Genomic DNA, 22,269 nt, shown 5'->3' with positions numbered 1-22,269 from the left:
TATTGTCACACACCAGGCATCCACCTGATGGTTAGATCACCAGTTCTGTAGGTCAGCCACAAAGTATAGAATTGATGAAGTGTCTAGTGAAGGGAGACGTGGCAAGTAGCTTGCAGAAAGGCTGGTAAGATGATCTTATAAGCATCAAAAAGGTAAATAAGCCCTTTGTTATAGTCTGTATCTTTCTGTGCCTCCCCTCAAGGAAACCAAACAGTGCATTCAATTTGGCAAATAATAAATTTTTTTTTTAAAGATTGATTATTTATTTTTCTGTATCTTTTTTCCACTGTAATAGAGAATTGCAATATGAAATCCAGATGGAGCATAAATAGCCATAGCAACCGTATGCCATTGTTATTACTGATTTGACTCTGAAACCATAAACAGAGATTTTTCTGTGTTATTAGTGGATCAGCTTCATGACTCTTGGCAATGCCAGATGTCTAGAGTCAAAGGACAAGGTAACTACCACCCACCTTAAGAATTTCCCCTACCCAGCAATATTTAATACTGGGACTGGCTAAAATATAGAGGTACCATAATTTCTAAACTTAATACGATATAAGTCTCTAAGTACCTAAAACCAGGTGTGTGTATCAAAATATATTTAATAACAGAGCCCCAGCTCCCTGAGTCACAGGTTTTCTATCACTCATTGATGATGACAATTACTTCATCTTAATGCAATGAAGCAGCTGTCATGGTTTTAAAAAAGAGCATAAAATGAAGGCAATTGATGTCTGAAACTGGCATAATAAGGGACATGGTCTTCTACTGGCAAAGTTGGTTGATGTCCCTGTGCCTCACAGCTGTTTGTTCCCACCCCCACTTCCTCATGTAGCCATTCTTTGTCCTTTTGGTTGTTCAGCTACACTGTTTATGGAGCTGTACTGTATGACCAGCATGATTTGGGGAAAAATAAGGCCTTTTGGAGGGCAAATTTCTAAGTTGTATCATTTTGGAGATCCATTTTAAAGCACAGTCCAAACGCACATGTCCTACACCCAGCAAGTGCCTAAGCTTGGCAAAGACATGTTCTTGCAACCACTGCACCGTCAGAGGGGTGAGGATCAATTGAGTTAGATTAACTGAAAGGTGCTGGTTAACATCTGAAGGTAGACTACAATAGCAGCAATGATCAGGGCTCTCACATGAGTGGGAGGAGTTTTTTCAGCTCCTTTGGAGCCAGCTGTGCTGCCACTAACCTGAATATCATCTGGAACCTTTCCATGCCACCCCATCAAAGGCTGCTGTAGGTGAAAATTTTGAGCTTGTGACTGCTCCTTACTAATAATTCTCTGGAAAAACAGTCACCTGTTATGCCCTGTTCCTTCAGGGATGCTTTAGGACAGGCAGGATCTTGGTGTGAAGTCACTGCCACAGGTGGTTTGGGATACAAAAACCTGCAGCAATTCAAACAGGCAAGTAAGCAGCTTCCAGGAAGGGAGTACATTGATGTCTGCTGTATCAGGAGCTGCATTCCCCATGCTCTGTGTAATAACAGCTGGAAGGCAGCTCCTGTGGCAGGCAGTCTCTCAGCCACCACCAGCCAGAGAGGGACACTGGGAACTTGCTTTCTCTTCTAGTCTTTCCCTAGTATCTAGCAATGACTTGGATGGCTCTTGGGGCTCACCCAAGGCAGCAGTCCCAATGTTGTAATTTGTAAAAGATTTAATGAGTCAGACACAGCCCAGCTGCTAGAGACACACCCTGTCTGTGAGCAGATGGACTTCCATTAAATGTGAGAAATTAATTCCAGCCTGGTTATAAAAGAGAGTCACAGATATGACCTGAGGGTGCTCTTCAAAACTTTGGACAGCGTGAAGATAATTTGGCCCTCACAGGAAAGGAAAAACTTTTTTTTTTTTTGTCTAAGACCAGTGCCACGACTTTGGGTCCTTTATGCCTCTGGACTACTCAGCATCAGCCAGGATGCTGCTGGCCACTGATGATGGGCCAAGCAAGAGACATGTAGCAATACTTTACTGAAAATTTCCAAAACCCTGTTAGCTCAGCATTTGAGTCATGCAGTGTAGTTAGATAACTAAATATAATGTTTACACATGCCTGTAGAGAACAGCCTATTAAAGCAAAGATCATGCCTTTTATCTGCACTGGAGAGACAACTGGGCTGTGAACCCTTGGCTCATGGGCCACTCAGAAGAAACATGTAGCTTGTAAAACATCGCTGCAGGCCATGTTGACACAGAGATCAAGGAATGAGGTTGCTTGCGCCACCCTGCTTGCTTGGTATTTTGCCTATGGGACAGAAAAGGCTGGAACCCGGTAAACTAGAGAATAAACCCTGGTCTACATAGTCTGTACTAGATCTGATTTATTCTGTTTGGGTGGGATTCTCTGCACCACTGGAGCTACATCTGCAGCATTGACAAAGTGGAGCATTGACACTGCAGAAATACTGTGGAAATGCAGTGTATTCCCACATGCTATGATACATATAAAGAGCTCCATATGAGCTTACAGCTTGATCCTAAAAAGATTTGCTGGCAAGGCAAATCATGTTTGCAGTGTGCAGAAATTACTGTTACACAGCACAGTCACAAGAAGCAGCAGTCCTAACAGAGATGTAATGTATCACAGCAGAAAGGGCTTTTGCTGACATGCACGTCCTTCCTCTGAGGAACTGATATAAACCCTTTTGCAAGTATGAGTCTGGAGGGAATAGTTGCAGCTCCACCATTTTGGTAGTAGTGCTGCAATTATCTGTGCAGCTGCTTCACATGGTGAGGTGACTCGGGCATGTCAAAGTAACAGGAGATCTCCAGCACTGTGGAAAGGCAGAGTCCTACTTCATTCCACAGCTTCTAGAAACACTTCCTGATCTACTAGCAGTCCTTTCCAGCCCACCCACCAAAATTCCAACAACAGCCACGCTGCATGTTCCCTCCAGCTCTGCAACTACATGTGACTGCCAAACCTGTGTGCAACACAGGCTGAGCAACCAGACAAAAAACACACCCATGAAGGAACACCCCATTTCTGCAGAACGGTCCCATGGCTAAGTGTAGTTACACAAGCCACAGCATGCAGAGTAAGTCTTCTCAGTCCCAGGGCTATTTTAGCAACAATATCTGTTTCTGCAGGAGGACATCTGCCAGCAGAGCTCTGGCTACCTCCTTACCCTTGTGGCAGAAACATGGAAGAGAAACATGCCCAAGCAACACAGGTAACCTGTAGCAAGCATTCTCTGCAATCATTCTGCAAAGATCTGCACACCTTGTGTAGTTCTTTAGCGCTTAGATTTGCATCTTAAAAAAAAAAAAAAAAACACAAACCCCAAACAACTGGAAGCAGCTAATTTTAAAGCCAAAAGGCAAGGCTTTAGTATCTATGCCTTTTATAGGAATATGGTTCAGCTTTGTGTTTTCAAGGGAATTGTTGAAATGAACATTATTACTAGAGCATTACCCAGAATTCATCCAGACTGATGCTGGGACATAAGACTCAACTCAGGATGAGAAAGTATCTGTTTTGTAATACAGCAAACCATGTGAACCTCTCATTTCCCCCTCTTCGTGGCCAGATTTATGTTTTTCTGCTGTTGAAGGTTGGTATGAACAACTCAGCCTTTCTTCCTGCTCTACAGGCTCAAACCTCCACTCCCTCTCCTTCCTGCACATATTCCACCTCACCCTAGGAAGCAGAGCATTACAGTATTGAAAAAGGAAAGCTGAGATGCTTTGGCACCCTCACAAACAGGTTCTGGTCAACAAAGGATCTGTGGCAGTTCAAGCCTGAGCAGTCAGCTGCCAGTTCAGCTAATTGTGCTCAGTGGGATTACCTATTGAACTACCCCTTTCAGACAGATGAAATGCTTTGGTGGTGTACTGTAGTTTAAGGAACCTGGGATTAAATGCAAACAGATAATTTTTGCTAGTTTAAACTATGGCCATTAACAGGAGCATCAGCTGTTGAACACAGACAGTTTTGTTCCATTACTGCTGCTGTCCATGGACACTTGCAGCCCTTGGCTGCATGCAAGTTGCACAGGTGTTCAAACAGATATATATATAAGGAAAGCAAGGCTCTGATGAATGAAAGCTCACTGAGCAGAAAGAGGTTCATTGAGTCTCTAAATTGGTGGCTGCTGATGTACTGCTTTGGTCCCAATGTGTCCATCTCACATGTTTCAGTACCTTTTTAAAATGTTGCTCCCAGCTGCTAAGAGGAGATAAATGCTTGGGGCAAGGTAGGGAAAGAAATAAGTTTTTGTTTCAGTGCAGGAAGCAGGATTCAGTTACCTACACACAAACTTCTGCTGCCATTTGAGGTTACCACAAGAATCCCAAGAGACCTGCAGCCTCAATGAGGCAGGACTTCCAGACCTCCAGCTGTGAACTTCTGGAGCAGCTGCAGGTGGCCACACAACCTCAAAATATACTTTCTTTTGCTCCTACCCTCATACGTAAATAGTTACTCTGAAGCACTGCTGTTTAAGGCCTAATACAAGCATGTTATGGGGCTGCACATTACTGCAAACCAGCAGCTAGCGGTCCAGTTGCCTACCCTGGAGCCCCCCCCTTGCACTAGGCAACACACCTGGCATGTTAAAAACAAGGCTGATGGTCTTCTGTGACCTACTCCTTTTAAACCATTGCTTGATCCTGCTTGATCCTACTTCTGTGAGAAACACAGTAGGGTTAGTTTTTTCCTTCTTTCCTCAGTACTGGTTGTTCTGCACAGGTTAGACCATCATTCTCATAGCAGGCTGTTCCAATGCAAGCTAGCGACACTGTTTCAACATTAAAATAAAGTAATTTATTTTCAATTCAAACAAGTTTGTAAAAAACATTAAACAGAAACAAAATAATAAGACAACGTGCATGTAACGCAAAACATGCTTGAGATCACTGCAAGAAAATACACTTTAAGAAAAATTATTCTGGAACAACAACAAATGTTCACCTCCTTTGCAGGGAAAGTTTAACTGCAACATACAACCCTTGTGCAGACATTTAAAAACAGAGTTGCAGTAAGAGTTGTGCACTAACCACAAAAAAACTCCAGCACAGAAATATTTATGCTTTTACCATCTCATTTACTCTTGCCAGCTCATACCATTTTGTATTCTTGGGCAGTGGCAGGCTGGACTCTGCAATTCCACATCTTGTAAAAAAAAAAAATCACCTTCACATAGCTTCTCCATACTGGAAAGGATGATTCAGTTACTTTTAAAAAAAGAAACTGTAAATTTTAATTTGCATTTTCCTCATTTGGTCTAACTAGGTTTCTCTAAACTTCTTGCCTCCCCCAGAGCTTGGGTACTTATGTCAGATGAGGTAGCCAGTGCCCTTTTCAGCAGAAAAATACAGGAGGGATCCAACCAAGCCCTGGGGAAGGGACAAAAACCTTACTAGCTTACACTCTTAAAACTGGGATTAGACAAAAGTGTGGGGAACCACGCTGCTCTAGCCCCCTGGATGACAACTCCACTGAGACCCAACAGGATTACCCACACCCAACACCCAGGTTCCAGGATAAGTGACATTAAACATCACCTTTAAAATAACCGAGTCCTTTACCTATCTGCCTGCCTCTCCCCCAGAGAAATCTGCGCTGTAGTGGTGCTGTGTTTGTGAAGTGCTAGGGGACCATCATGTACAGACAAGCAGACTGTTCTTACCACTCCAAAGATGATTACACACAGCCACTCCACACACATCCAACAATGGCACTTTGGGCTACCCTCTGCTGCAGTTTGCAGGTTGGTACAAGCCAATAGTCTCTCAGCAGAGAGATGTAGGAAGACAAGATCTGAAGTGGGTGGGGACAGTCCCAGAGACAGCATCCTGAATGAGCTGACAGGCACGAGTTAGCAGCTTTGGAAACCAAAGTTTTCCATGTGAGGTATGGGCAATACTCTACCCCACTTTCTCTCCTCTGCTCCTTCCCTCCTCTCAGCTGCCCTATGTACACAGGAGGGCAGCAGGCAAGGGGTAGGTAGGTGCTGACCCCTCCAGGAGGAGTTGCTGAGAATAAGTGGATCAAGTCATCTGAAATCAGGTGATCTCATGTAGCCTGTCGTTGAGGGAGGAGAGGATGCAGATGAACAACCTATTAGCAATTAGCTGACTGAGGTAGCAACAGAAATAGGCAAGACAGCAGGGAAGATTCTGGGCTACAACAGGGTATTTCTAGCAGAAATATGCTGAAGTACAGGGTTTTCTTCTCCAGCAAAGTTCTGCTGCAAGACACACAGGGCAAGGATCAGAGATCACCTGCTAAAGAGGCAGCAGAGGAAGGTGAGACTTGGACAGCAAACACAGACCTTTTCCACCTCTGCTACTCCTGGCTATGGCATTGCACATTCCCCTCCGTGAATGAAGTTTCATCTATCCACACACAAAACACCCTTGCCAAGGGTTAGCTATGAACAGACAGGTGCCTTTAAAGAGAAAACTAGGCCAAGGCAGCAGGGTGCTGAGCCCCACCAATGGTTAAAACAGGAGTAGGGGAGGAGGGGCGAGAGAAAGGAATAGAAACTGGATCCCTGAGTCAAGACCTTAAAAACCCCATGACAGAAAACAGGAGAAAGAGAAAAAAAATACTTAGACCTAAGACTCATAACCACTCTGGGTCCCCAGGGGATGCCAAGGGGCCTGATACTGATGCCGTACAGGAGAGCTCGAGAACGGTGTGACACTGTCAGAGGTGCTCTGAAAGCCGTAGGTGTCTTCTGACTCCAGGCTGACATAATCCATATCGGCAGGGTAGCCGTGATAGAAGTTCATTTGCTGGCTTAATAAACCCATGGCTTGCTGGGTATTGCAGCTTGTCCCACCTTTCCCAAAGAGCCCCTCATCCTCCACAGCCACAAACGAGTACAGGCTCTGCCCATTCCCATAAGTCTGGCTGCTGCTGTAAGCCTGGTGCACGTTGGTCACAGGCTGAAGGTTTCTGCTGGCACCAACGGGGAAGCCCTGGTGAAATGTGGGGGTTATATCCAGGTACGCAGCCTGATGAAACCCATTCTAGGAGAGACAGAGAAGGTTGTTCAGTAATGCAGAGCACCACACCAACTGTGCCCATTCTTTTGGATGGGTCCTCCTTTCTCCCCCACCCCCTCCCCCACCAAGCCAAACAGCAGTGTTTTTCATACTCATTGTCCTCACTATAGTCTGGTAATAGCAGAGATGACAAGATCTTAAGTTAGTCATCTCCAACTCAACGTGTTTGGGAGCACCAGGCTGGGGAGAAAAACAGCAGGAGCAGCCTTGCTGGCCCTCTTTGGCTATTTTGTTTTCTATCTAGTCTCAAGTGGGAGATTAGCTGACTGGAAACAAAGCTCTTTCAGTGCCAGGGCAGGCTTAAAAATAGATGCCACTGTGAGCCCTATTACGAGAAATACAACTGGCTTGGTAATATCGAGTCATGTGCATTGTTCGAGTTAGCAGGTTGGACATGATGCACTTCACCCCACAGACTGGAGGAACCATGACTGGTGGTGATGCGGGAAGGGGGAATTCTCACCTGTGGTAGATACACCCCTTTTTCCACCCACTGGCTCTCCTTCTGGCAACGTTTAAATTTCATCCGTTGATTCTGAAACCATGTTTTCACCTAGAAGTGATGGGGAAAGGATGTAGAGCATTAGAAATTCATTCTCAGGGCTTACTAGACATCCTAAAGATGTTTTGCCTTCTACAATCCAGTTGCTGCTTGGCTTCTAATACTGTACATAATTTCAGTAACTAACAATATGCAGCAGACCCAGGTAGCTGTAGAATCACCAAACCAAGACTTCAAAACTAACACTCTTACTCCTCAGATCACCATGGGATCTTCCATGACACCAAAAACCCTACCCGAAAGACAGGCCAAGACAACTGCAGAAATGCAGCTCATACAGCAGCAGCATCTCACTGTTGTGCCAAGATCAGTGCTGACTCAGGAGCATGTCATTCCTTCAGTCGGACACGAGTAGCTGGTGGGGCAAGGACCCGTTCTCTAGGGAGGGACCCAGGTGCCACTCTGACTAAGAAAGGCAACTCGCATTGCAGTGCGAGTATCTGACTTTTCACATTCAGAGACAACACATGTCCACATAGAACGGTAACCTGACTCTGCATAGCCCTGCTCCATATGCACTTTCAAACACCTGCACGGAGTGGGTGGATAGAGCTGGAACCAAACATAAGAGGAAGACTGAGTCATAAGTTTTCACACCCTCTGCTCTCTCACGTAAGCAATGGCATAAACACGACTACAAAAGAAACTCATCTCTGGGGTCTGAGAGAAAAGCAAAACCATCAAAAAAAATCTCAAACCCCTCCCAAGATCATTCAGAGCAAGATGTTCACCTGCTTGTAGGTGAGCCCCAGGGTAGCAGCCAGCTCCCGGATCTGCTGGGGGCTGAGGTACTTCTGGCTCTGGAACCGCTGGTGCAGGATTTGCAGCTGCTCCTGGGAGAAGGCTGTGCGGCTCTTGGCCTTCTTCACCACACCCTCACCTTCCTCCTTGACCTTCTGGAAAGAGGGATGGGGAGATGGGCGCTCTGCAGTGGGGCTAGTGGCAGAGTCGGGGGTGTACTGGATGAGTGTCCCAGAGCTGGAGGAAGCCGGAGAGACATCTGAGGAGAAAAGAGAGAACTAGGGTGAGCAGGGTCGGGTGGAGAAGACTCAAAGACTTCGACGTCCAGCTTCTCGGGAAAATTTAAGATCGCGGGTGCCCCGGGGGCAACGCACCGCGGAGAAGTGGGCCCAGGCACCCTCTGGGTAGCGGAACCGAGACCCCTCCCTGCTCGCCCCTCTGCCCCGTCCCGCCCGGACACCGGGGCCGCTGGCAGCCGCGCCCGGCTCCCGCCGCCGCTCCCCGCGGGGCAGCCGGCGGAGCGGCCCCTCGCATCCTCCCCGGGGTGGGGTGGGGTGGGGGGGCGGCAGCACCGGCATCACCCCCACCCCCGGGGCAGGAGGGGCGGAGGGGACACAGCCACCCCCCAGCCGAGGGCAGCCCGATCGCTCCGCCGGGGTCAGGCGGGCCGGGGCGCATACCTGGGTGGCTGGGCGTCTTCGCCGCGGCGGGGAAGGGGAGAGCGTCCGCCGCCGGAGCCTCCTCGGCCGGCACGCTGTCCATGCTCCCTGGAGAGAGCCAGTAGTAGTCCCCATACCTGACCGCCCCGGGGTAGGGCAGGTAGGGCGGCATGGCCAGGTGGGCGCTCATGGCCGGGCCCCCCAGCCCTGAGCAGGCGGCGAGCTGGCAGCGGAGCCCGCAGGCATGCACCCCATTAGGGGGAGGTGGGGATGATGCTTTATGTCCTCCCCAGCCTGGCCTTGGCTAGAAGGGATTGCCATGGCCATTGTCATGGTAAAAGTCAGTTGATTGGTGGGGAGGGGCTTTGGGGGTATTCAGGGAGTGGGGGAGGGCAGGGACACCAGGACCGCTTCCCAACTTGGCTCCTGGGTGCCGCGGTGGGGGTCAGGCCCGTTGCTGCCAGCGCACCCCTCGGCGCTGGGGGTGGGAGGAAGAGCCTGGTTTCCCCCTCGGGGCCAGAAGGCCTGAGCAGAGCCGCCTGGTGAGTTGGCCAGGGCTTGGCAGACACCCCCCTACCCCCAATTTAACACTCTTTCTCCCCACCTCCTCCTCCCTCGCCGGTCCCCACCCAAATGCAAAGAATGGAGGGGAACCCAGAACCTGCCCCGGGGCATGTGGAGGCTGCGTGTCTGCATTGCAGATCGCCATCACCATTGCAAAGAGATAAGCCCTCCACCTCCCCGTCAGTGACTACAGACTGGGGGCAGGGGGGACGGCGCTGCGGAGCGGTGTCTGTGTTGCAGGGGAGGGGGCTCAAAGACACGCTGCTTCTCCAGCGGCTAGCCCAAGGCCGAGGCAGGCAGGCCTACTTTGCAGGGGCACAGAGAAACGGCGCTTCACGTTTTTCAAGCTTCTTTCCTTAGCCATTTGACACTTTTTTTTTTTCCCCCTTTTGAAAGAAGTGGTAGCTTAAAAAAAAAAAGTTCATTTTTGCTACACAGCAGAAAGAGGTGGGAATCACCCACTCAGATCCCAAAGGAAACAAGAGCAGTGCAGCTATAAAAGATCTCAAGGATTTGAAGCCAGGGTCTACAGTCTGCTTGAGGAAGATAAACTCACTTCCTCCCCCCCCCCCCCACTATTACTGCTTCCTTTAAGGAAATTAAAAGCCTATTGGGAGGATCTCACAGCCCAGGAGTTACCAAACCTGGAAAAACACCTGGAAGAAGTACAAATGAGGGCACATAACACATCAAGCAAATTCCCCACTACAAGGAAACGGGACACAGGAACCTACCTGTATACAAAGGCAGGAGAGTAGCTACTAATCTGTTACACCGTTAAAAATCTTTTGCAGATCACAGAGAGTGACCTCCCCAGACTTCCATATATCTCCTCCTCCCCTCTGGAGTCATCATGAGGAACGAGCCCCAGCTGGTGCCCTGAGCCTACTGCCCCAAGGTAACGCTGCGGCGCTGCCTGCCTGGAGGGCTCCTTGTCGGGCCCCCCTTTAATCCCCTCCTAATTAACGGCGATTTCGTTTCTCAGCTAGAATATGGACATGACCCAGACGGAGAGACTATCAGGGACGCGGGGGAAAGTGACTATAACGGGGCGAGAGGGATGAAATACAGAGCTAGGGGCAGAGCCCGCTTCTCGCCCCGAAGCGAGGAGTGCCAGCCGGGGGGCTGCCCCTGCCCTGGTAGCCCCGGGCTGTGGGTTTCGGGCAGGTCGCTTGCTTGCTGCCCTCAAGCCCCGCTGATGCACGCACGGAGAGGGGATTGCCCCTCGGACGCCACCGTGCTGCCCGTTGTGGGGGCGAGGGTCGCCGGTCCCCGGAGTCCCCTGCGGACAGGGCTGCCCCGGGACACGTGTGCTCCCCGCGGGGACTCTCCGCGTTCACCAAAACCAGCCCGTTGCAAAGACGGAGGAACACGCAGGCTTGCAGGGTCGGTGCGGGGGGCCGAGTCCGCAAACCAAAGCCCTTGCCTTTGGCTGTCCCTCGGCAATGGCAGCTTACGGGGCGCCCCGTGCCTGCCTCTGCGAAAGAATTTTCCTACCGATGCCGTGCTATGGGCAAGGGCACCCGGCGCGGCGGGGCTCCGGGGGGCACCGCCGGCCGCCTCACGGGCTGCAGGAACCACCGAGGCGTCGGAGGGGAACACAGCTTGCAAGGGACACCGGCCGCAAAGGGATTAGCATTTTACAGCCGGAGAAACGCCGCCTCCGCCAGCAAATCCTCCCCCGGGAACTGTGTGTCTGTGTGTGTGTGTGTTTGGAAACGCAGCAGAACTGCTCGTGGTCTGCAATTTTCATATACAGATCAGTTTTCACGTATAGATCAGATTCCCTCCCAGAGACAGACCTGCTTTGTAGTGTGCATGGAACTGATTTCATTTCCCCTCTCCTTTTTCTTTTCTTTTTTTTTTTTTTCCCCTGTCTTTGTTCATCTTTTGATTTTCTCATCCCGCTTGTCTTCCATTCCTTTTGGTTTTATGCTTTAACCACCAAATCTCTTTTATTTTCCATATATCCCCTTATACAGTGAGGATAATTTTCTCCCTCTCCCCAACCATATCTCTAATCAGGTGACCGAACATATCTTTTTTAATGTCTTTGTGAGAGAAACAAGAGTTGTGTGAATGTATAAAACCATACCATCTAAAGCCAGAATTTATTTAGGAAAAGAAATCCAGTTATTTCCCCCCAAATAAATGATACACATAAAAACATCTTGGGAAGGTAAATCCGGAAGTCGTACAGGCACAGAGGGTGCTGTGGGAAGCACGATGTGGACGTTTGAGAGGCTTCCCAGGGTGCTAGGTCTGGGACATCTGCCCTGTGGCACTATCAGCCTGCGAACTGGGTATACTGCCCATGAATGTCTAGGGCTGACGTGCTTTTAAAAAATACCTGTTGGGAATGACTCATAGAACAGATGCAAGTATCCATTCATGTTTCTTTTGGAGCTGTTTTCAGCTGGAACAGCAACGCAGTTCAGATCTGATGTAGTCCTGTTCTTCCCAACAGGACCAAATAGCAGCAACAATTTGGTTTTTGGCTCAAGGTTGTGTCCCCCTCCCCCTTCGCACTGTGGCCACCTCCCCCCCACTCCCACCCCCCCCCCCGCCTTGCAGTTCTCAATTCATTACCTGCCTAATACTGTGGAGCATTACTCAGGTGAGTAAGCGTAAGTTGGCACATTAAGTATATGGAAGTGAATGTAGCCACTGACCGGGCTGAAGCATGCCCTAACAAGCCTTTTCCGTAGTCCTTCAGCAGCAAAGATAGAAGCTGAACTTCTGCTCAGGTCTAAAAGTAGTTTTGGCCTCTTGGTGTACGCACAGGTGAGACAGGACTGTGGCTGGAAGATGTTTTCATCCAGCAAGTTCCCCCTATAAGGGATCCCCCATTAGTGTCAGTAGGGTCACTACTTCCAGAGGGCTGGAAAACATTGTAAAGCTCAACCTTGTGCTGAAGTGATGCAAACACACCCTTTACATAGACTGGAGCTGGGGAAGCAGCGGCTGGCTGATACCATAAATCCAGCTCTGGAGCTCATACCACTGGGTCAGAAATGCTATAGGCTCCTGCCACAGAGCATTGCTAAACCCATTTTCTTCAGCAGGTTAATGCTATAGCGGTAGAGGTTTCAAATTTTATGTAGATTAGGCGCTCTTCTGTCGTCCTGTAGCTAGCTCAAATGTGGGTCACCTGTGTTTTGGTGAATACTGTGCAGTGTCACTGAGTGTCGCTGTGTCATTCCGCTCATGTTCATGGGGCTCAGCGAGGTGGCGGGGTGTAGGCTTGGCATTAGTGAACAGGTGACCATGGCCTGAGCCCCATTGCCCCTCAGAGAAAACTTCCCTGGGAGCCATCATCCTCTGTCAGGGACGTGCGTGGTTGGGGCAGGCAGGTAGAAATCACTGCCTTGTATTCTCTTGAGCTTGTCTGGCTTTTCTCCCAGGCAGGCACCTTTGGTTTGGTTTTTTTTTTTTTTTTTAATTGAATGCCTCTCAAGCTAGGTGTATGAAAACACTGCTGCCCTGCAGCCCTCAGTACTCGCCTGGCACTTGGCTCCGGACGGCCTGCCCCCTGTAGCGTGGTCACAGCTCACAGTCTGGACCCAAGATGTCATGTTTGTGGAAGCAAGGCGGTCAAGAAAGAATAACAAAAATTAGACCCTCATTGATATTAAAATACAGTTTTCCTTTCTCTTGACTCTTTAGGGGAGCAGGTCGAAAAAAGGACAAAGCTTCTCCCTCCCATTAACAACCCAGTCTCTCAGTCACCTGAGAATTGCTGGGTGATGTGGCCCTTTGTTAGCAGCAGAGAGGCAGACTGGGACAGAGGAGCCCGTGGCACAAAACCAAGCGACTCCCTGAAAAGGCAGGAAAGCTGAGTGTCAAAAAACAGGTGGGAAGCAGGCTAGTGAGCCAACCCAAATTTCTAGGGTTTGATGGGTCTGCTCTTTCTTTACACAGGCTTCATCCATGCCTGCCACGCACGTGATGATGGAGTTGTAAGCACTCATCTCAAGAAGCATTCCCAACCAAGTGCCCATCAGCTGGAATTTGGCAGTCTCCCCACGCAGCAAGCAGCACAGCTTGGAGCCAGGGTTGTGCAAAGTCCTGGGGAACACGGAGAGATTGTGTATATTGGGCAAAAACCTTCCAAGCATCCTCTCTGCTCGAATTCTCCCCTCTTCCCTTTAGCCATAGTGTGGTTGCTCCTAGAGGCTTGGTTAGATGTCCTCTTATTAAAAGCAAACAGCATAGACAGCTGTGTTCAAATGCTTTCTGCCGTTTCCACCACCAGAGGGGAGTAGCAAGTCTTGCAGGCCCCGTGTAGCCTCAAAACATAAGTCACCTCCCACACTCGCCTCCGAAAGAATGCTCTGTATCAGGCAGTTTGCCTTTTCTTACCCAAACACGCACCGCTTATGAACTTCGAAATGAAACAGAAGCTCTTTTTTTCCTGAGGCTTCAGAAGCTCTTTTTTTCCTGAGGCTTCTTTGCTCGTCTTCCCCATTCTGATGGGGACAGTTTCCTACAACTCACCCTGTCTCTGCAAAAGTCTCTGCAAAATCCATAGCTGCCGAAGCCTTTGGTTTGAGCAGGGCACTGAAGTGGTAGCTAGATTCCACGCGTGTTGAAGGCTCTCTCGAGTTCACTGTGTATTGTGGCACCTGCTTGCTTCCACATCTCTCACCTGAGGCTGATCCCATGCATTTCACCATTGTTAACGCATATCAGAACAGAACTAATGAGGATTATGTGCCAAGTGGATGACTGTAATTACACTTGTGCTGGTCGTAGGTGGGCACACAGTCTGCAAGTGCTGCTAATACATCCCACTAACCAAGCTCTTCCAAGTTAACACATAGTTTTCAGGAAGGTCACTGTGCCCATTCTGTGCCATCTGGATTTTTTTAAGCCACAGAGAGTCCCCATAAGAGGGGATCACCTGTGAGGCAAGTGTCTAATTACAGGAAAGGCTGGGATTTAGGGAAAAGGGTGCTCATCTTTCAAATCTGTCAGGGGTTGAGACAGGGATCCCCACATTGCCTCGCCCTTACCCCCACCTGCCCACCCTCTTCTTTTCTCCAAGACTGGCTCTTGCACATGCATTCATGAGTGATTAGCAAGCGTTAAAGCATGAGGCTCCCTGGCTGGCACCTGCTTTACATCTGAATGGTAGAGCTGGTGAAGCCCGCGGTTGTGGAATGGGATCTGCAAGTGGATGTTGTCTGGGACTGACGGAAGAAAAGGATTTACCTGCTTTTGTCTAACAATATTTAGATGGCTGACCCGGCTGAGATGGAAAGAAAAAGAGACAAAGAAGAGGGAGAGGCTGTAGTTTTTTTAACTGGATGTCATTTGTCTCAGAATTGAACCCAGTGAAGGGTGGAGGCTAGTGGCGTAAAGGTAAAAATTAACTGCACTTCATCTCCTTCATATTGTCCATGGAGAACCAGCTCATATTAGGCTGTGAAAGCACATCTTTTGGGGCAGCCAAGAAAGAATCAAAGAGACTGTATTGTCGACTGCGTCTCTTCCCCAGCTGCAAGATCAGAAAAAGCCACAGAATCATACAGTGAAAGAACTCCAGACCCCCAGACTCTGCTGTGACAAAATAAAAATTCTTCCCCAGCACAGCTTAGTTATAAAGGAGGAGGAGCAGCCATGACTGTCTGTGTTGGGAACAACATCTTGCTAAAAATCCCTGTTCTAACCCCAGTTGTGTCCTCCATGCAAACTCTGGGGCTAACACAGGCCTGAGAACACCTTCTCTTAACCCTGCTCATGACTAAGTTGTTTTACTATATTGTAAACAGCCTAATAATAGTGTCAAAAGTGCCTGCAGATGCAAAGTAATCTTGCAGACTGTTGCATGTCTTTGGTGCAAAGATGCAGGTGTTGGCTTGCGATCCAGCAGGGTCCTCTGACATGGTAACAGCTCAGCTGTCTCTCTTCACTTACTACACCCACCAGACTTCCCCACCTCTGCAGCAGAAATGGTCAAGCTGGATGTAGTTTCTCTCTCCTCAGCCACCGCGGTTCACAGACAGCACGTTGACACAAACCGCTGAAGATTTCAGTTTTTATCAGTACCCATCTGCTCTGCGAAGCCATGTGCTGGCCCCAGCTGCAGGTGTGATCTCTGATCTGCCCACCACCTGCATCCAGTATGGGGACAAGGCAGCAGTGTTGCCCTGCAGCCAGAGCAGGCTATTGAACAGTGTGTTCCCCAACACAGCTCAGTGATGAAGGCCAGCCCTTGTTGCATTCCTGTGATTTGATCCACAGAGAATAGGCGTACACCAGTCATGGGATTCAATGCCTGTCCCCTGCATGTGGTGTTCACATACTGACATTCCAGTGGCTTGAGAGAGCCGCTTGGAGCACCTGAACCTGTCCCTCGCAGAGCTGGATGATGCAGTCATGGAAATGCCAAGGGCTGATGGGCAGCCTGCTTAACAGCAATCTGCTACGGCACCAGGAAACAGGAGGAAAAGAAAATGCTCAGAATCAGGCTGTTCTATGCAACATCCTCTTCCAGCTTTTAAACCTCCCCTATGGTGAAATACATGAACATCTGGTTTCAACCTCCTGATGTTAAGGCCAAAAGAGAGGGAATTAGCCCAGTGGGCCAGGTGCCGATTCCTGTTCCCTCTCTGTAACCAGGAGAATTCCTCAGATGGATTCTGGTCACATGACAGTCAAAGACAGTTTCACAGCGGCTTGGGTGGCACAGAGGTTTGCAGTTTTTTCTGTGGCTGTAACAGCGTACCTGAGTGCATAATCTGACCCTTTATTTAAATGTGGCAATACATGCGTTCCTGGACAAAGAAATAAAGTTAAACACAGTGAGGAAAAGGTGGGCCACGTTAAGTAGAGGGGAGGAAAGAGAAAAAGAGAACAGAAAACCAGTCTATTCCGTCTAGGTTCCTAGATTGCCTTCATCGTTACGGTGTCTGAGCATTTTCCGGTGGAGTATTCAGTGCCCTGACTCAGATCTGCCACATGTGGTTCTTTGTCTCTTTCTCATCCTCTCCTCAGGGAGAGAACTGCATGTGTTGTGGAGGATTTCACTTTGGGTTAGCTGGCTGGGTTTAGGGCTTGTTCATAACACCCTCACAGCTGTTAGTATTTGAGGTGTGTGTTGGAGAAGCATACCTTCTACTTGGAAAGCGGAGCAGTGAGATTGGGGTATGTTGTAGCACAGCCTTACTATGACCCCAGAGACAGCTCTGACTCCTGTTTAGACTAGATTTTCACAGGGTTAGGGGAGCTCCCCTGTACCAGTAAAGTGGAACTGCTGACACCAGTAGATGCCAGCTGTTGACTTCAGAGCCTTAAAGAAATCTCTATACGCTGGTCTGATGCTGCTGGGTACTTTGGGGAGACCATGAATTGGGCAGTTTGGTAAGTAGGGGGCAGCCTCAGTTAGAAAACATAGGTCAGACACAAAGAAAAGCAGGTCAACAGGGGTGGGGGAAACTCTCCCCAGCCCTGTCCTTGTGCTGTAGTCAACGGGCTTTGGAGACTGCCAACATGGCTCGCTAACTGGTGTTGGGAGGGGAAGAGAGCTTCTCTTTGTATGAGTTGTCAGAAGAAGCTGTCAGTTGCCAGCTGGTCTGATCCAGTATTTTGGGAAGTGGTGTACTTAGAATACAGTAAATGTCCAGGCTAAATGAGGGATCTCCACCATCCCTGAGGATCACAGGCTGGCAATGCCTCTTGCCCAGACTGCTGTTTGTATTTAGGGAAAGAATATACAGGCTGTGACACTGCTGCTTTCTGTGCCCCAGCCATAGGGACCACAGAGAGCGGGGCAAGAGGCTGTTTGGGTTCGCCATGTATGAGACAGCTTCTCCCACAGACCTTCACTGGGTTGCTGGGACAGGTGCCCCCTGCCAGGAGGACAGTGTGGAAGCTGGCTGCTCCCTATCCCAAAAGGCAGCCACAGGGAGCAACTCCCTCTTGTGCTCCTGCCTTGTGCTTCTGCCCAGGGAGAGGGGCATCCTGGCCTTCCCTGGTCTGGGGCACTGTGGCACTTGAATCCCTTCAAGCCTCCGAGGGAATGCCATTTCAGGCAGAGAGTGAAGAGGCACTTTACATTGGTCCAAATAACTGCATTGACCCGAGTAAACAGCTCCTCAGGGGTTTATGCTTTATGCTGTCAGCTCCATCTCACACCTGAAAAGAAGAAGGTGTAACCCTGTCCACAGCCCCATGGCTTGGAGCCCACCCAGACTCGATGACTGTGGCCCTGATGTGAGGGAGAGCCGGTCCTGGGACACAGGGATAGGGAAGGGCTGGAGAAGGTCCCTGAGGCCCACGTTTTGCAGACAGGTCACTTCTGGAAAGCCAGAGCATCCTCCAGCCGGGATGGCAGGTTTCTGGGACAGATCGCAGGGAGGCTGAACTCAGGGCGCAGCAGGGCGGCCCCAGCTCTCCCCTGCTTCACCCTCAGGCAGCCACCGAGGGGCCAGCAGACAGCTGCGGGAGCAGTGGGGGAGGCTGCCATCCCTGTCCCCCTTCTCCCGCCCGCTGGGCTGCCCCTGAGGCCCCGGAGCCTCGGAGGCGGTGAGGGCCCTTTCAGCGGCACTGCCGCCGAGTACATGGCAAGTGAGGTGGGCAGGGGCTGGGAACAGAGCCAGTGAGGGGACTGGGAGCTGGCCGTCTCCTGTGGGGCAGAAGGAGTGGGCAAGGCGGGGGCAGTGAGCTGAGAGGGGGTAGGTTACCCCCCTGCCTACTGCCCCTCCCGGGCAGGGCAAGGTGGCACGGGGTGAGAGTGGAAGCAGAGAGCTCGGCATGACAGCGGGCTTGCCCTGGGTGCCCCAGCGCCTTTGGAGACACAGGGCTGAGATATGCTGGGAGCATTTGTCCTGCCTCCCTTCTTCCCATCTCACTGTCAATCTCCAGGAGATCTCAAGCTGGCAGCTTCATGAAGGAAAACTATTCCCTCAGCGACTGGGAAATTCCTTGGCTTGCTATGAACACTGCAGCAAGGCACCACGGACACAGATCTCCGTAATGGCTCCTCTGTATGTAGGGTGAGACAGGCTTGAACTGCAGAGGTCTCTTAAAAACTTGGGCCTCTCTTCCCCACTCTTTCCAGGCCTCAAGACAAGTCCTGAGCTGCAGCTGAGGGACAGGACAAATGGGGAAACATCATGCACATGAAGAAGTCCCTCTCCTCAGAAGGGGGAATGCTGTGCATTTTCTACCGCTATCACATGAGTAAAATCTTGGGGAATTTAGTGGCACGAGCTTTCTTCCTTTATCTTCCTCTTGTTTTGCCTATTCATTCATAACAGGACTGGTCCCTGAAGGCTTATTTGGTGCAAAATGCACATCTTTGCTTGTTTGCACAGGGAGGGACTAGCATCATTTCTAGGGCGGCATGCCAGACTGTAACTGTCTTTTTGCAAAGCAAAGACTGAACGTGCCACTAGAAATCTTGCAGAGGTGTTGACTCAGCTGTTCTGTTCTCAGTGGCAGTTGAGGCTCACTGCTCTTTACTTGTATTTCCTTCAGTGTGACACAGTTACCAGCTCCTGGCTTTGCTGCAGACCATTCAAGTTCTCTGTGGGTGCTGTTTTTGCTACCTGTGCTACAGATAAAGGCCACAACTGGGGGAAATTTCCTGTGCAAATAAGCCCTTCAGCTAAAATGGGTTCTGAAGGTCTTAATCTGTACGGTGTAAACAGTGAGCATGTGTGGCCTGAGCTCCTGGAGGGCTCATTAGCCTGGGAATCAAGCAGGCTATATGAAATGAGGCTGAACCTCCCCTGCTTTAGGATGATGTCGTTGCTAATAGAGTTCCTGGCAGGACTGGGGCATATGCCAGAAGCCAGGCTGGCAAAGATTAAAGGCTTCAGCTGAGCTAGGAGAAGGATTTCCTTCCCCTCCACCACCTGTCATGCTCTTCTGGTCTGTCTTCTCTGTGCAGGGGATGAGTAAGTCTCATAGCATGGAGTATCCAGCATTTTCTTCTCCTCACACAGACAGGATGGAAGTGTGGTGTTCCAGGGGAGCCTCCTGTGTGGCCCATCTCTGATGTCCCCTCAGGTTTTTCTGCTTGTTCTTGTTCTCTCTCTTGTTTGCATTTATTTCCTTCATGCATTTTTTTTCTGTTAATTTTTTCTTTAGATGGCCTGCCATTTTAAATTCTCATTTCCCTGTATTTTTTCCTTCATGATTCTGTATCTCCTTGCTCTGTTTCCTTGTGTCTGTGTGACGTGCACCAGTCCCTGGCCAGTAACCAAAGCAAACTTCATCTGAAGACAAACATAGCTGTTGATAGAGTTGATTTTGATGCACCGGTTGCTTGCACAAATATGACTGCAGCAGTAGCTGCCATCAGCTACAAGGATGCAGGCACCATACCAGTGTAGACCAGACCTCTACTTTGCCCCTTTCTGCTCTGGCTTTTTTTTTTTTTTTTTTTTTTTTTTAAATGGAGAGGGAGAATTCTCTTGTTCTGTTTTATAATCCTTGTTCATTATTTTCCATTTATATTGTGGGGATAGGCAGGTGCTCTCAGCGTGCATAGTATTGGTACCACTGAGGGCACTGTCAAGGACATCAGTACTGAGAACTTTCCACCAACCATGCTGCTGTGACAGCCTCTCTGGCATGGTAGCAATCTCTTCAAGCAAACGAGGGTATGGTATCACCCTGGCGGCTTCATCTGCTTTCCAACTCTGCCTCCTAAATCACAGTCAGATTGCATCAGGCTTCTTTGCATGCTCACAGGAGCTGAAGTAATAACAGTTTTTTAATCTCCAACTTCCAGGGGTTTCAACGTTTGCATGTGTGCAGATCTCTTTATTTGTGTCAAAATATGTTGTGTCCTAGAAGAAAGCCCTATCCACCTATCTAGTGTGCTGCTGCACAGCCTCAGAGGTACTCCTGTCCTGCCTGATGGTAAGGATGACAGGGTCCCAAACTGGAGGAGGTAAGAGTATCCATTAGCACCAATAAAGCAAAGGTTCTGTGGCCGTAGCACAGTGAGGTTTAGGAGTTCATGGCCATTTACTGTGGATGGCAGGAGTGCTTTCCCACACTATCATGTTGAATATCCCTACTGTTTTCAGTGTGCCATGGACACTAACCAGCTCAGCAGTCCCTTTGGCTTTGGCACTGCTCACCCCTTATTTAAAACTCAGAGATTCACCTCAGGGAACTGTGCCCTCCTGCCCCAGTAGCAGCAATAGACAGTAGGGGTGGGGGGCAGCAGGAGAAGAAAAGGTAGCAGCTGTACTGGCTACAGCAGGAGAGTCCAATACAGTGTTTAAGAAAAGCCTCAGCCTTCTGAAGATGAAGCTGCCAGCACATAAATCCCACCCGTGTGTGTGTGCTTAGTCCTAGCTTTTGTTCTCCTCAATTAAGGGCAAACTGTTTCTGCAGCCCTTTGAGTTGGTTTCTATCTTGGAGACACAGCAGTGCGTGCAGGAATGAGAGCTGAGCTGGCCAGGATTGTTTTGTTTTCGTAGGGAAAGGTTGCTCAGATAGAAACAAAAGGTTTCTGTGAAAAGTTTTGCATTTCAAATTTGTGTTTTGGTTTTTGTTTTTTTTTTTTCTTTGGGGAGTGTTCTCCAGGCGGAAAAGGCGGCAATTAACTGGGTAGCCACTCCTGGGTGAGACTCAGGTTCATACCCCTTTTTAAACCTGCCTCTGCGGCATCCCAGCTGCATGCCACAGGCTATCAGCTGTTTCAGAGGACAACACAGAATGTGGGTGAGAGGCCAGTGAGACTGGGAGGGGAGGGAAGGAGTTTGTTTGCGTTGTGAGTCAGAATAAAGACATTTCATCAGGGTGATGCTTTTCAGGAAACGGAATTGCTGATTTCTGGCCAGCTGTCTTCAAGCTTGGCTGAAGTCAGTCAGGAAAGGTATTTCTGTGAAAATGGAATTTCCCAAGTTTGTGATGCCTTGTTTCATATCATATTGCAGCTTTCCATTTTGGTTTGCTTGCGTGCCCGGTTATTTTTGGCCCAAACCCATCTGTTCCTTTGCAGAGTGGCTCTCCAAGCTCTTTTACTACCTCTTGCAGAACTGACTGGATTAGAATTAAACATTAAAAAAATCTACAGAGGACACTGTTCATTCTGTCCTTCCCAATAACAGAACTGCAAAGGTGGTAACTGGCAGCAGAACAGCAATAACAAAGAGCCAGGGATAGTCCTGCTGCAGCACTATGAACAATTTGTGCTGTGGTAAGTGGAGCTATCCTGCTTCAAACCATATGATGCAAGCCCAATAAAGCAACTTTGACTGTTGTTTTGGGATTTGGACTTGAGCCCATTTCACAGCTCACCCTGCTCCTTCTCCTTTAGGCATCACTACAAAATCCCAGTATAGAGACAGTCTGTTGCTTGAAGTCAAGATAAAGTTGTCCTGGCTCATGTTGTATCTTTCTGATGCTGAAGACCCAGGACAACCTGGGGCCAGAGAAAAAAAAAAAGAAGTTTTCCTCATTCTCTGTCTCACAGTAGATTTTACCTGAACTGGGATTTTTTTTCCCTTGCTATGGGCTTTTGCCAAAACCCTTGGTCCTACCACCCTCTGCACAGCCACCATGCCCTTAGAGAGCCTGCTTATCCCCATCTCTCCTTTCACTCGCCTACTACCCACTGCCGAAGCTTGAATTTTCCTTCTGGAGATACACAGATTCAAGAGAGGAGATGGACACAGGGCTGACTTGAGGGCAGAGATCAGAGACAAATTCCACTGCCTAGCCACACTGCCCCTGCGGTGGTCATGTG

At 49.3% G+C, this 22,269-nt stretch overlaps 1 protein-coding gene across 1 annotated transcript; it reads right to left on the bottom strand.

The window, feature by feature from the left end:
- Window positions 1–6,575: 6,575 nt before the first annotated feature.
- LOC104035395 (homeobox protein NANOG) lies at window positions 6,576–9,180 on the bottom strand. Its single transcript, XM_075727795.1, has 4 exons — window positions 9,012–9,180; window positions 8,322–8,590; window positions 7,492–7,581; window positions 6,576–6,992 (listed from the first exon to the last, which is right to left on the bottom strand). The coding sequence occupies exons 1-4, from the start codon at window positions 9,178–9,180 to the stop codon at window positions 6,576–6,578; spliced, it is 945 nt and encodes a 314-aa protein (XP_075583910.1).
- Window positions 9,181–22,269: the final 13,089 nt, after the last annotated feature.

Source organism: Pelecanus crispus, chromosome 1, assembly GCF_030463565.1.
Source record: "Pelecanus crispus isolate bPelCri1 chromosome 1, bPelCri1.pri, whole genome shotgun sequence".
In the NCBI taxonomy this organism is placed as follows: Eukaryota; Metazoa; Chordata; class Aves; order Pelecaniformes; family Pelecanidae; genus Pelecanus; species Pelecanus crispus.
Note: the sequence above shows the minus strand (reverse complement) of the source record. Positions and strands in the feature narration are given on the sequence as shown.

Coding starts and splice junctions, on each gene's coding strand:
- LOC104035395 (XM_075727795.1), bottom strand. CDS start 9,180: ATGAGCGCCCACCTGGCCATGCCGCCCTACCTGCCCTACCCCGGGGCG. Junction 8,591..9,011: donor GAAGACGCCCAGCCACCCAG/GTATGCGCCCCG, acceptor TTTTCTCCTCAG/ATGTCTCTCCGGCTTCCTCC. Junction 6,993..7,491: donor AAGGGGTGTATCTACCACAG/GTGAGAATTCCC, acceptor TGTCTCTCCTAG/AATGGGTTTCATCAGGCTGC.